The following is a 15,092-nucleotide window of genomic DNA, read 5'->3' on the forward strand; positions in this document are numbered from 1 at the left end:
AGAAAGTAACGAATAGCAGAGCGAAAGGATGGGATTTATGGAAACTGCGCGACTGAGAATAGCGAATAGCGGACTCTGTCATAGCTCTGGAGCGCATTTTAAGGAAGCTTTTGTCTCGCGGCTTCTCTTCGACTTCATTTTCGCGACCACGGAGTTCTCTGCAAAGTACAATCATAAAAAGTGTCCGTGTTGCGTCTTCTCGATAAATTTCAAATAGCTTAAATGTATTCTTAGTTTAATATATTAAAGATTGTTGACAAGTCTTCTTTTGATGCTTTTACAAAACAATATTTGCAATTAATCCAAAGTTGAGCTATTAGACTCATTCAATTGTATCCCTTTGAAGTTGATGGTGAATCTAATGAACCCATTGTATATAGTGATTGTTTGGATGACAAAGATTCTTAATGAGTAAAAATAATTCAGCTTCTATATAAAGTAATGTTAAAATAAAAAATACATTATTATAAATGAAAGGAGAAAATTACTACTTTGTTTTTTGAAATAATTTAATAGATATTTAAGTAATATAACTACTTTTGGTACAAGTTCGTTAGTCTCAGAATAATATCAATTATACTACAGGTTGAAGGTCTTCGGATGTACAGAACGTAATTTATAAAAAAACGCAAAAGGAAAAAGAGGTCACGGTTATAGAATAGAAAACGATATAGCCACCAATTAGTGGTATGTGGTATAACATATCGGATTATTTTTACATATCGTATATACATGCACACATTTTGTTATTTGCAGTTCAATTCAAAGTTATCATTTGGAAAAAATATTAAAGGTTTCAAGCTGGACTGAAGTTAGACAAAATTAATATCAAAGTTACACAAAATTAATATCATACTTTTCAAAATTACATAAAGAATACACTATTTAGATAATTTAATTCTTTTTTCTTTAATATTATATAATTTTTATCATTTAAAACTTTTTTTATATATTGCTGATGAAAGGTGCTGTTCCCAGTTCGGAAAATGCAAACAACTAAAACGTACGGGTAATACAGCACTCCTTATAGAATTTGGTTTTATTTAGAATTTAATATAAATTATATATTAAATACCACATAATATTTGACTTGTTATATTGGCCTTATTCTATTATTATATTATACTCGTATTTATTATTATAGCAATTGGCAATTACACAAAAATGACAAACAATTTAATATTTTTTATATTACTACATCTGTAAATATGAATAATTTTCATTCATATATAACTTTAATTATAAATTTAGTATTCATGTCTTTTTATGCAAGTTATGTCATTTTAGTTCCTTGAAATTAACTCTGGTAATGCACTTTTAATCGATATATTTTACAAATCCAATGTCAATAAAATTTTAGCTCCAAACGGTTAAATATTATATAATTGAAAATTTGAAATAAAATTGGTCGAAAAATTTAAGAAATTAAATTAAATTTTGCTTCAGAAAAGACCGATGTAGGATTATGTAATCTTATCAAAGATCGTCCAAGTTTTCATTTTGCAGTAACGAAACGCGTGTATTGTGTGCGATTAAAATTCTTCTCGATTGAAACGTATCGTAGCTAAAATCGATGGCGCCGTACGCTTTCGGCGCCTTCTCGCCGGCCCGTCCTCATCGTAGCAAAGCAGTTTTCAATACGCCAGGTGCCGTTGATAAATGGCACGGAAATGTTCGCGATGCAGTCTCAGCTATGAGACGTCAAACTCTATTGGCAAGTTAACGACTCGGTCGTTGTAACGACGGAAATTGACGACGCGCGGATGAGAGATATCGGGAAGAGACGCATTCGAAAACGTGTCGCGAAACGCAAACCATGCCACCGGAAACAGCTGCGACTGACATCGACGAGTTAGGTCAGTCCCATCGAACGTCAGTATACTGTACTCCGAATATTGCGAATCTGTATATATATGTATACGTCAGCTATATCGATCTGAAGATGAGTTTTCTCCGATTAAAACTCCTTATAAGACGTATTAATCCATACCGCGGTCAAAGTTTCTTTGACAGACATAATTCAATAATTAATTAGTTGCAAGGAATATTTCACAAATCCTTTTACAGAAATCTAATTTAATACTAAAAGATAGTAATTAATTATACTTATTTTGAATATTAAAAGCACTGAACAACAATCAAAGCGTATCATTCAAAGCTTCTTCGATAGAAATAATTGAATAAAAGTACTGAGCAACAATGCTTTTAATATTTAAACTAAGTAATTAATCACTGTCTTCTAACATTAACCCATGGGAGCTGACATCAAAATTTGTAATACAATTACTGACAATGGATCCGCAAAACTTATTTAATATATGTTTGTTAGTTTTAACGTTTTATTATTTTTTTTAACTTCCATATATATAATAAAACGTAAGTCAATCATTTTGTTAGTTTTAAAGTGAACAACGTTATATTAACGTATGCATTTGATAAATAATAAATTTAATTTTAGTAAAATTTAATACTTACATTTTTTTTAAATTAAATTGTTTAATTCCATCATGCTAGTTAAATTAATGATATTGAATAAGAGCAGTGGTGATCTATATATACAAAAATGATTAAAAACAACTCAAACTGGGTATGATTTGACATTATAAATTTAATAGTGCACCATTAACTCTGAAAAATTAAATTTTTTTTAAGAGCAGTCGCTTAAAGTGGCGTTAAAAAATTCCATGACTTTTTTACGTGAGAGTACATATTAAGCTCTATTCTCTACCATATCGGAATCTCGCAGACATAGCATGGAACACAAGAGGTTTACGAGAACAATCCCGACTCTTTGAGATCTTAATCCTCAAACTGAAATTCGCGCGTCATTAAATCTTAACATGCGCGACTGTAAATTGCGGCTACCGGCCGGAAGAGCGAATGTGGAGAGCAAGCGAGGTCTCTCGGTATTCCGCTCGATGGACCTTTAACGACAACGGCCACCGCACTTAAACCCAACACGCCTCGTGATCGTCGCGCCTCGCTCTCCCATGCGCGGCCGATGACTCCGCTCAGTTCTCCAAATTAACTCGATCTCTGCCGTATTATGAGCCATCCGTTAGAATTAATGTACACGCGATCGTTGGCGGTCCAGCGTGTGGAATAAATTTTCTCTCCACATGATTGACATTTTCGACCGAATAAATTCATCATAATGCTTTAATTTCAGTATAACTCACAAGCAACTTACAATTAGATTAATTCCATAACCTAATAATAATAAAAATTCATATACATTACACCCTCGTACATTACACTTGTTTTATTCTGCGTTCTATCCGACACGTTACATGATACTAATTTCATTCTGTCCGATTTCATCGGAATTCTATTACTAATTTCAACTTTGGACTTACGATTCAAATATTCTATCAAATATTGAAAATATTCGACTGTTGACTTTTTATTCATAGATTAAAGTTCCATAATGTTATCTGATTTGATATTCTCAACATTCTGGTTTTTTTGTTATAAATAAAATATTTATTAATTCATCAATACTATAATAAAGACGATTCAAAGAGTCGAAATGTCTATATTATAATTCGTTCTTTTAATATTGTATAATTTTGCACACAAATAACCTATGTTGATTTGCATCGACTAGTTTTGAGTAGATGATTTAGATCAAACTGTCGATAATGATTATTTATTGGTGACAATAACATTACGTGATTATTATAATATAAATGAAATAAGAGGAATGATGTGATTATATTTGTACGAATATACAACGTTATCTCAAATAACACAATTTAAAAATTAATTATTACGCTACTAGACGGGATAATTACATCCTGGGGAAGTAAATATCCCGTAAATTTTGAATATGTTACATAATTCGCGTTTCTCCTCTCTTCCACGTATTACATTAATTATTCGTTAATTCCTTTTTACTGCAGGTACTGTCAGTAATTATATATTGCACTTTTCTCACTTTTTGATTAAACTCGAAAGTTTCAATCCGATTGGGAAACGTCATTTTGTAATATCACAATAATTCTGTGCAAGTTTTATTATCTATGTATACACAGCAAAGTACATTCGTTTCGAGTTTCAAAAGGAACTTCCGGATCGCATACGAAACTCGCAGCGGCGTTCACCTCGATTCCGCCTTACCCTTCCTCTAACCGCGTATTTATTCTCGCGCTTAACATACGGTCACCCTTTTACTATCCGTGCCTGTCCTCGGCTGACAGACGCGGGCGGTAATTGCGAAGCGACTACGAATTCCAAGCGTCGTCCATTCTGTGCGTGGATTAACGAAATGGAATCCCGAAAGTGGCATATGCTACGCGCCACGCGAGATCAGCAGCTGTATTCGTGATCAAGAATTATAACAAGCTGAAGAATATTCGTGAAAGCTCGTCGTTATCATTTATGTAACTTATATAATGCACGGTGTTACCGCGGAAATCATTAATCGAAGAAAAGATTTTTGGACACAAACAGTGTATAAAAATTAAATTAGTTAAAAAACTTTCTTTCTCATAAGAATAAATTCAAGCTAAAAAATTATTTAAGGGAAACTATAAGGTTAAAAACATTTTTTAATTCAGGAATACCTATATGTTAATTATAAACTTATTTTTTTAAATTTGATTAAATTCTTTATATTATGTGAAGAGATAGAAGAACTTTCACATTCTTTAGACTTTTCTCTCGATCAAGATTAGTGCACGATTTTGCTAAAGTATCTAAACATTTAATTAGATACAGGTCTAAAAATAATTTTATTAAATCAAAGTAATTATGTAAAACGTTTGAAGAGTGTTGAATTCCTCAAAGAATTTTAACATTCTAGCAACTAGTTTAAACGTCTCACATAATTATTCTAATGATAATTATTCTAATGATTTAAATAATATTATTTTCAGATCTAGCGAAATTTTTAAATGCTTCAACAAATTTTTTAGTGCGATTTTTCTAATATAGAGGATGCATAAGTGAATATATTTGTTTCAGCGAGTGGTGATATCAAGGTGGAGTTCAAGATGCCAAAAGAGGCCGAGGTGGGTTCTTCGATCGAGCTGAGATGCGAGTGGCGAATAATGAGTGGCAGCAATCTTTACTCGGTTAAATGGTACAAAGATGATCACGAATTCTTCCGATACGTGCCGGACAGTACCCAGAGGACCCAGACATTCTCCCGACCTGGCGTGACAGTCGAGGTACGCCTCTTATCTAAATCTGCCTGTTGAATTTCTATACCAGTTAAGTTTTACTAATTAAAAAACATCGAATATTTAATAATCTATTAATTCATATTAATTAATATTATTAATTAATATTAATTAATATTATTAATATTAATTAATAGTCAAATCTTTAACGATACGTAAAATTAAAATATCTTTGTAGATATATTTATTTTATGAAGGTATTTGTTTAAAAAAGTCTGCTATCAAATATAATATATTGTAGTTTATTTAGTATATTAGTGAGATATTTAGTAAATGTTACCAAACATAATAATCAAAAAAGTAAAATAAAATATTTGGAAAAAATGATTAGCGCTCAATTTTAGTTATATTAATCAAACATTTGATTTTATTTTATCAAACTTTAACATAACTACTATATCTACATAAAAAGATTTTGTTAATCTGAAAAAATTTAATTAGATACAGATCTGAAAATAATTTTGTTAGTCCATTAAAATAATTATTTATGTAGAGTGTAGACTAATTATTAAAATATAAAAACTTTTCGTAGCATTGCTCGTCATGCTTAAGATTCCTACGTACCTCATTATTTTAATGGGTCAACTAATTAAACATAATTATTTTCATAAGAGGAGATTTAGAAATGGTCTTCACTAATTTCAATAAAACTTTAGCAAGATTATAAAGTGTATTTCCCTGAATATTATTATGTTCCTATTTAGATGTTGACGGTCAACCATTTCCGAGATATTAAATTTAGCAGTTCATTAGAATTTATTAGAATATTTATATGTATTTATAACGGATATGATAACAACTTTTTAACTTATATATAAACTCAAATTCAAATCTCGCTAACAATTAATTTTTTTCTGTTATATTATAACATTTTATGATAGGAATAATTGTTAGTATAAAAACAATTATTTTTATTACTGTCTTTACAAATTTAAGATAAAAATTTTGTTAAAAATAAATAAAAATTTTTTGAATACCATAAACTCGAGCATAAACTCTAATGAACTGCCCGCTAATAAATTTAAAATTAAAATATCTCGAAGACGGAGAAAGTTTTATTGAAATCGGTAATGTTCACTCCTGAGACTTTTCTTATCAGATCTATATTCAACTGGTTATAAATACTTCAACAAAATCGTTTTTTCTATGTAGACTTGATTATTATTACCAAACGTTTTTTCTATGTAGACTTGATTATTATTACCAAACATTTTTTCAATGGATATGGCGAAAACATGGTAACAAATCGACAAAGAGCAAAGTGTGAGAAACGTTAATGTAACACTTGCGGAAGATTATCGTGGTTCGATTCTTTCACCGTCTTCTCTTTGATTATCGGAGTACTCTCGTTCAATTCTCTCGATTCCGCGAACAGAACAAGTGATACATCGTCATCAACTTGACGAAGCGTTCATCCGTACTCGCGCGTTTCGAGATCGGGAACATCCTCTTCCTTTGTCGTTCCCTGTGATGCAAGCGAGATTCTTTAAAACGCCGCACGGAAATTCCGCACCGCGTCCGTCGATTTCTTTCACCGACTGTACGCGGGATTCGATGCAATCAATCTTCACCCCCGTCCTCCCCTTGCACTTTCTTCACCCCAACTCCAGCACCGGGACACGAAAAGCTCGAGAGCACGCAAGCTTTCGATAAGACGAACGAAAAGGGGGAGACATGGCGAGAGAGAGAGAGGAGAGAGAGAGAGAGAGAGAGAGCAAGGCGGAGCTGCAGACGTGTCGGGATCCGTACACAAGTTTCCGCGATTTCGATCGGTGGCGCGACCGTAAGCAGACGGCACCATCACGTCCCGATGTAATTCATCTTCCCAGAGCTGACTGGCTGGCTGGCCGATCAACCGGCCGGCAAAACGTGCCGAGCAGCGTATCCAGACCGCGTTCTTGCGCTGATACAAACGAGCCGCGAGTTCATTCCGCTACCGCTATTGCCGCGATGCTATATCATCTTTTCCTGCAAGCTGTCAGCTTGGAGCTATCTCCTCCTAGAATAGGTAAAAGGAAAGCGAGACTATCCGAGAAGCTCGATGAATAGTCTTTCGTATTACACCAACGACAGCCACATCGGACATAACCGAATCGGATCGGACAACGATGAAAAGGATTATGTCAATATACAGGAATGAGGAAATCAACATTGTCCTCAAACTTGAGGTGAAAGCGATTAGAATGAAAGAAGCATCCTAGATCTTGCGAGAAGGAGGAGAGAGAGAGAGAGAGAGAGAGAGAGAGAGAGCAGAAAAAGGGAACAATATTCTTGAAATATGCTTCTGTATTTTTGTTTCGGACATTCAATATTTTTATATTAATATAAATATTTTTATAAAGCTATTAAATTATACACTATAAATTTAATATAAAACAATCTCACTTTATTGCATCTTTTCTTGACAAAAAAAAATTAATAAAATCGAAAAAAGAAACTAACAAAACATTAAAGTTATTGTAAAAATATTATTTTTCAATCATTTCTTAATTTATTTTTTGTTAAAAATAGAACGTATATGTCTCAATTATGGTACTTTATACTTTCAGCCAAGGCTATATATTAAGGATGCATTCCACTAACGTTCGTAATGTTTGCGTATATCATTTCATACTTGTTTAATATTTGATGACGAGAAGGATGCTCATAAGCATTGCAAATATTAAGTGAAACCCTAAATAATATACAAGCGAGCACATTTTCGAGTACGTTTATTATCAATATCAATTTTACGTTCCATTCGGTCTGACCATAGCGTAGTCGTTTCTACTTATTCCCAGGTTGTCTGTCTGCGTCCAAGTAATTTCTACTTACTCTCGTACTTCTGACTATAACGTAGTCTTTACTACTTATGAAACTTGTACGAATGTTGAGAATTTGAATTAAATTCGCAGAGAGCTGTATAATTACGAAATGAAATTAAAATAAGGACTCAAATGAGAATCTCCGAAAATGTTGATTTACATATCAATGATTTACATTTCAACGGTATTTTTAAAACGAAACTATTTTTTAATATAATTCTCTTATATATTTATTGGTTTAATTTATATCCCACAAAGACTTTAAACAAACACAGTCCATATTTTAGAGATGTATCAAGAGGCGTGAATTAATCCAATGGCGTAATGTAAAATTCAATCACCGTTGCATAATTATAGTAACATCTGTCAACAACAATTAAACACGTGTACACATCCTCGATAAAATCGATCCCAGAATACAACGCATTCACTGCATCCTTCTGCCGATACCAACGAGACAGGAGCTTGTTCGCTGAATCTGAGGATACGTCATTTTCTCTAGAATCCTCGATACATTGTGGATTTGTCTGTCTGTATTGTTCTCCATTGGAAACGAGATCTTGCTGGAATCAGAGAGAGCGCTGAAAGACATTGAATAGTGTATCAATGTAATAATGCTCGGATATTTTCTATGTATGCACGGAATTACATTTTACTTCAATAAGTAGAGCACTTTTAATTCATCTATTTGTTTGCAGCGGCATGCGTCAAATGTGCATTACTTCGTTTTCAAAATATCGTATCTTATATACAAAAAAATCACAAAAGTAAGAGATTTGTGAAATTATTAAAGGCTACTTCAACCAATTCCGATTAACTTTAATCGACGATTAGTCCATTGAAATTGGCCAATCGCATCTGTCGTTAAGCAAAATGACAAATGCGATTAGTCAATTTTAATCGGAGTTGATGAAGTGATCCTAAATGAAAGTTATTCATAAATTGAAGTTTCTCTCTCTCTCTCTCTCTCTCTAAAAATAGATGAATATTTATTTGAATATAGGTATTTACTGAACGTAAACATATATTTATTTGATACACAAACCATTAATTTTGATTTACCTATCATTTCTTATTGAGTAAATATTTATTTAATATAAGTAAATGTTTACTTAGTAATTTAAAAAAATGTGCATTAAGATTTAATAATTTTTTTTTCAATGTACAGAAAGAACTGGAAATAATTTTGTTTTAGATCATCAAAATTATTACGCAAGATACCCAAACTAGTTGCTAGAAACTTTTATAGCATTATTATTAACATTTACGTAATCTACATAATTATTTTGATTACGCAGACTTTCACGGGTATTATCTTCAATTATACCAGAAGATTTGCGGGTTATCGTCGTCTTTCTTTATTCTTCTAGAATGAAGATAATTATTTTGATAATTTAACAAAATTATTTTTATATCTGTATCTAGTTAAATTTTTAGATGCTGCGGTAAAACCGTCGATCGTTTTTTCCGTGCAGATATGAGAAATTTATTAAAAAAATAGGAATGTTTAATTAATGGCAATCGAGATATAAAAGAGAATTTCTTCATTATATTATTAGACGAGAATAAAATACTAAAGCAACATTTGTATAAAACAAATTAAATTAATGTTTGTATATTTTTCTCGTTTCATTCTCTCACACTAGATCTCATTTAAAATATATTTCTAACAGTAAATGCGATATCGGTAAAAACACGAGCAGATTCAAAGCCTATTTCGTACAACGGTATATTATCTTCCTCCAAGATCTCCATTGGTCTTCGATTCTCACTTTCGTATTTCTGGTTCCTTCACCATTGAGTATCGAATGTTTCGAAGAATGCAATCGACTAGATTGTACTCCAATATTCTACAAATGACGTTCCCGATTCACCGGTCTCTCTTTTCGTCTATATAAACTGGAATATCACATAGGATACTATTTACGAGATGTAACACACATATGCGAGGTCAGAGTCTTCACGAATAGTAAAATAAATCCTGGCGGGTACGATGAATTATTTACCTAAATATGATCACATTGACTCGTTTATTTAAAAAATGGCATAAGTTCACTGTGTTAAGTGATTTTGTTAAAAAAAATCGTGCAAAAACGTTTTGCATAATTATATTTTGCTAGTTATTTATCAGACTTACACATTATTTGAGTTATTTATTATTTGTTACTTATTTAAAAAAAAATAGCATAAGATCGTGATGTTTTTTTTTAAATTCTGCTAAAGTAGTTCTTAAAGATAAGTCAATTAAATATTTACGAAATGTTTATGTATAATCATAAACGCATGATATCAAAGCTAAAAAAAGAGAAGACATGGAATTCCTGAAAGCGTTGTTGGCACGCAACTTTTTGTTAATTTTCGCTACACGTGCTATCGTTGATCGGCGGTAATCCCCATCAACAAAAACGAGCTTGTAGTATATCGGGAAATAAAAATGTAAATCCTTTTCGAGGACATTCTCGATATCGCGTGCAAACATTTCCCGGCTTAGCTAGCGAGGATTTTAAATTTCATAAACTCGCCGATATCATTGTAATAATCTAAAGCGTAACATAAAAGCAAAAACCACAAATGCTATATATATTTCTATAAATATTTAAAAAATATGAAAATCTCACTTTTATTAACAATTTAAATACATAACGTCAATAAAATTACAATTTATTCGAACGTAATCCAGAAATGTGTATTTAAGACTAATATTAGATGTAGAATTTTTTCGCAGAATTTTAATATTATAAAATTTAATTATGTTCCATTTTTTTTATAATTTTCGATAGAATTTTCAGTTCTAAATCTGAATGTTGGAATTGTGACATTTTCGCTCAATGAAGTAAATCGATGAAACGAAGTACTATCATTTCGACATGGTAACATCTAAAGCAAACAGAACTATTAAAATGGAGATTCCTTTGTCGAATGCACACATTTGGGAGAACTTCCGCAAGATTTTCGGCACGTCGTACAGTCGCAGTCGGCGCGGCTCGAAAACAAGGTCAGTAGCAACGATAGTTTGACGATAGTTTGAGGATAGTTTCCGGGTGAGATCACCCTCGACGCGAAACTTTCAGGCCATTCGCTAGCTGGATAATACCCTTTCCTCACACTTTTTTTGCTCTTCTCTCTTCCCCTTTCTCTCTTTCATCATTTTTTAAACTTTCCTCTACCAGAAGAGTGTGAGTTCTGCCCGCATGTGCGCGCGGTCGTTTGCGCAGAAATTTAAATGATTTAACTCCCACCCCGAGGGAACACGCCAATTTTTGATGTTCCGACAGAACTTTGCCCTGCGAGGTATATTTCCCAACGCGGGAGAGCAGACGTATAATGGCGACGTAGAAACGACGCTTATTCACTCGATCGTTGTCTAATCTGGTACCAAATTTGGATTTAAAATTTATGTTTGCCAAAAAAATTATTCCTCATTGATTAATAGTGAAAATTTTCTAAATAATTTAAGAACGTGCCAAAGTACCCGCACTAATCATATAATGAATTCATTCATGCTGATCCAAAGTGTCCATAAGTACAACCATTAAAAGTGGATAACTTTTGCTGTAGCATCATTTAAAAATTACCATTTTGAGTTTAATTGAATTAAAAAGTATCTTAATCTGTTAAACTATTCATTTTTTGATACCTTACTTTTATGCATAGAATAATGAGATAAATCAATTAATGTAAAGAAAACATATAGTTGCTTTAAAAAGAAATTATGCAATTTGCAATATGCAACTACATTTTTTTTTTCTAAAAATAACTATGTGTTCTGTTATACACTAATTGATTATCTTATTATTCTGTGCGTAAAAGTATTAAGACATAATTGAACGATTTAGTAGATAAAGACACTTTTCAAATTGATTAAACTCAAAATATAGAAACGTTTAAATGAGATTACAATAGTTTGTCTAGTTTTTATGGTTTGCTTGGAGACTTTTATAAACTTCAAAATATCAGTTTCAGCTAATTTGAATAAAGCTATTTTTTTCCAGGATCAGTGCGAGGTCCTCTGTATGCTTTGTCAAAATAATGCTTAAAAAAATAAATACGAATAAAATTTGCACGTTATTTGCCACATTGAGACTCCTTAGAATCTATTAATTATTATCTTTCTCTCTTAGTTGTTGTAAGTCCTATTTGTTTATCTCTTAAAGGATTTTGATTTCCTTCTCTCTCTTTAAATTCAGTCATCTCTTACGTCGTTTATCGCTTTAGAAAAGCCCTTTCCTGCAGCAGATTGATATGATACATCGACTTTGTATACATATAACTTTACAAAAGGAATATGTGCGGGATGCGAAAGGCCCGATGAAGGACTACTACAATACCAAGACTACCTATGTGTATCGACGTGGCTATTGCTCCGATGCACACGCACTCAGTATCCTTGAACAACATTAAACGGCCGCAGCTTTATGGTTTCCGCGGATTGAATATCATGGGTGACCGTAACTACATTAATTATCCGCGCGATTCATCTAATGGAATGGAAAGCCGTTTTAAGCCATAACGCATTCCTGCCCTCGAAATTCCCTATTTGTATGCAGCTGCTGTTTCACATTACCGTTCTCTCGACCTGTGTCACATATCGAGATACTGTCGCGGTCGTTCATCGAGGAAATACAAGAGAAAAAGAGAAAGAGGGAGAGGAGGAAAAAGAGAAATATGCTATTTAATTGCAATGCGGTTTCAAGCTCTCTTGTATTTGAGCGCATTAAAATAGCAATAGCACATGCACTAATATAGTAAAGTGAGTATAACATTCGTCATACTATAAAATAAAATAAAACATTCCACTTCTCATGTCTCTACACGATGTTGTTAATTTATTAAAATCTTGATATTTTTTTGCAATACATTTTTACGATTCTAAAGATGCTCATCAGCATTAATATTATACAAAAATATTATATAGATCCTCTTGGGGTAAATATAATCATCGCTTAATTATTTGTGTTAAATATCTCTTGGTCAATTTACTTGTTGAAATATTGGCTCTGCAAATTTCACAAATACAATAAAATAATCATGTCATCAATATAATTTGAAGTTTTATTATAACATTTGTTCGATTGACAAGTTCCTCGTTTACTTAATTCAAAATCAATGTTAACGTAATTGGCTGCAATTTAAAAAAAATTATATAAAGTAAGAAGAGAATTAAGAGATAATTATATAATAATGGAGTAAGAGAGAGAGAGAGAGAGAGAGAGAGAGAGAGAGAACTTGGATAAGAACTCAAATTAACTCGGCTTTTAAACTCAATAACGCGAACCGCGAAAATCTACCGACGAAAAAGATTCTCTCGATCGCAGTTACGTTGCCTTATAGATAAGGAATATAAATCAATAGGACAACAAGGGACGACGTTGACGGCGCCACCGTGTTTCTCCGAGTTCGCCGCCGAAGGAAAGACTACGTCGTTTGTTCTTTTATCGCGCGGCATTTGCATGTGCTTCGCGTGCGACTTAAGACGGCCCGTAAATAGAGTGACTTCCCGAGCAGCCGGTACGTGGGCAGGAAACGATCGAATGCTCACGCCAAGGTACCCGGTGACGGTATGGTGACCTCCTCCTCTCCGATTTCCTTCTTCTCTTCCCAGTTGGCAGGAAACCAATGAAAATTTCCAAACAATCTGACTAATCTGCCACGATTCCACGAGCCGCGATCTTCCGCCCCATAAATCGTTGGTCCAATAGCTCCTCTCGAGGGCAGTAAAACCTAACAACGCCGCACTGCCGCGAACGACTTATATTATTCACAAACCGTCCATCCCTCCGCAAATTCCGAACATCCCTCGTCGCGACGCATAATTAACCAACAGCGGTGTGTTGAGTACTATAACTTTTACGTTCTAAAAAATATGGATGTAGATTCGATATTATAAAGTTTTTGTATATAATTTTGTTATATAATTTATATAATCGTGTTTATATAACTGTATCGGTATTAATATAAATATTAATATGGTGTGGATTAAACACCATAAGTTTTATCCCTAGATTGCTTAGATTAATATGTAAATTTTACATACAAGTAAGCAAGATTATTGAGTGCTAAGTTATGCCTTCAGTATTTATTATTAAGAAATCTAAAGTTACGCTAAAAGCTAAGACAAGCGAAAACAAACTTTTAAAAATTCTGTCCGTTTTATGTATCAGTTTGAATTCCTTGGTCGTCACTATTGTATAACAGAGAGCGCGCATAATAAAATTAATTTTGAAGCAACTTTGTATTATTATTTTGTGTTATTATATATTTTATTTAAGTATTGTATTACAAGGAGAGACACATATACACAATTAAACTACATATTCGTATCATTTCAAGATTGAATTTAATAATGTGCTTCTACCCTCACTTCCCTTTTAAGATAATTAGGTTATTTGTGTTTCTGAAAGTCTAAATTATATAAAATTTTTTCATTAAAAATATTAAATGTACAACAAAACTTGTGTTACATCATATTCGTATTTGTAAAATTTACGTAATATGTATCACTCAAAAATGATAATACCATCTAGAATCAAACCACATTGATGTTAGTATTAACTAAACATGCTGAGAATCACGTACAAAAAAGTTTGACTGAAATATCTTAAAATTTAGCTAAATAGAGATCCGAAAATAATTTTGTTAGCCCATCAAAATAAACTCTCAGTAGTTGGAATGTCAAAATTTTTTCCAGCATTGTCCATCATGTTTGAAATTTCTACTTAATTATTTTGATGGTTCAACAAAATTATGTTCAGATCTATTATATATATATGCAGTTAAATTATATTTTTTAGAATACACCGATCATCATACACCAATAATAAGTACGATGTGAAATCAACGATGGTATTAGCGATAATTGCGATTCGAGGGCGAAATGAACTGTGCATAAACAAGAAACGAAAAATTACGTTTGACTTGAGCGATAGTACGCGTCAGATTTTTATCCTACTTTAACATCGCCCAGGAAAAGTGCACGAGATTATCTGTAAGGCGCGCATGGAAGTTTTATCCACCCAATTTTTCAGCTTCGTGAAGAGATGCAAAAGGGCTCATGCGTCGTTCTCTCTCTCTCTCTCTCTCTCTCTCTCTCTCTCTCTCTCTCTCT

The 15,092-nt window shown here is 32.6% G+C and overlaps 1 protein-coding gene across 1 annotated transcript in view; it reads left to right on the forward strand.

Moving 5' to 3' along the window:
- The first annotated feature begins 1,816 nt into the window (after positions 1–1,816).
- The window catches only part of LOC108780018 (uncharacterized), a 108,860-nt gene continuing 95,584 nt past the window's right edge, over positions 1,817–15,092 (forward strand). The window contains exons 1-2 of the mRNA XM_018547588.1: positions 1,817–1,856; positions 4,966–5,171. Coding sequence (XP_018403090.1) covers positions 1,817–1,856; positions 4,966–5,171 — 246 coding nt within the window. The remainder of the gene's footprint in view (positions 1,857–4,965; positions 5,172–15,092) is intronic.

The sequence above is a fragment of the Cyphomyrmex costatus genome, unplaced genomic scaffold (assembly GCF_001594065.2).
Source record: "Cyphomyrmex costatus isolate MS0001 unplaced genomic scaffold, Ccosl1.0 scaffold664, whole genome shotgun sequence".
NCBI lineage: Eukaryota > Metazoa > Arthropoda > Insecta > Hymenoptera > Formicidae > Cyphomyrmex > Cyphomyrmex costatus.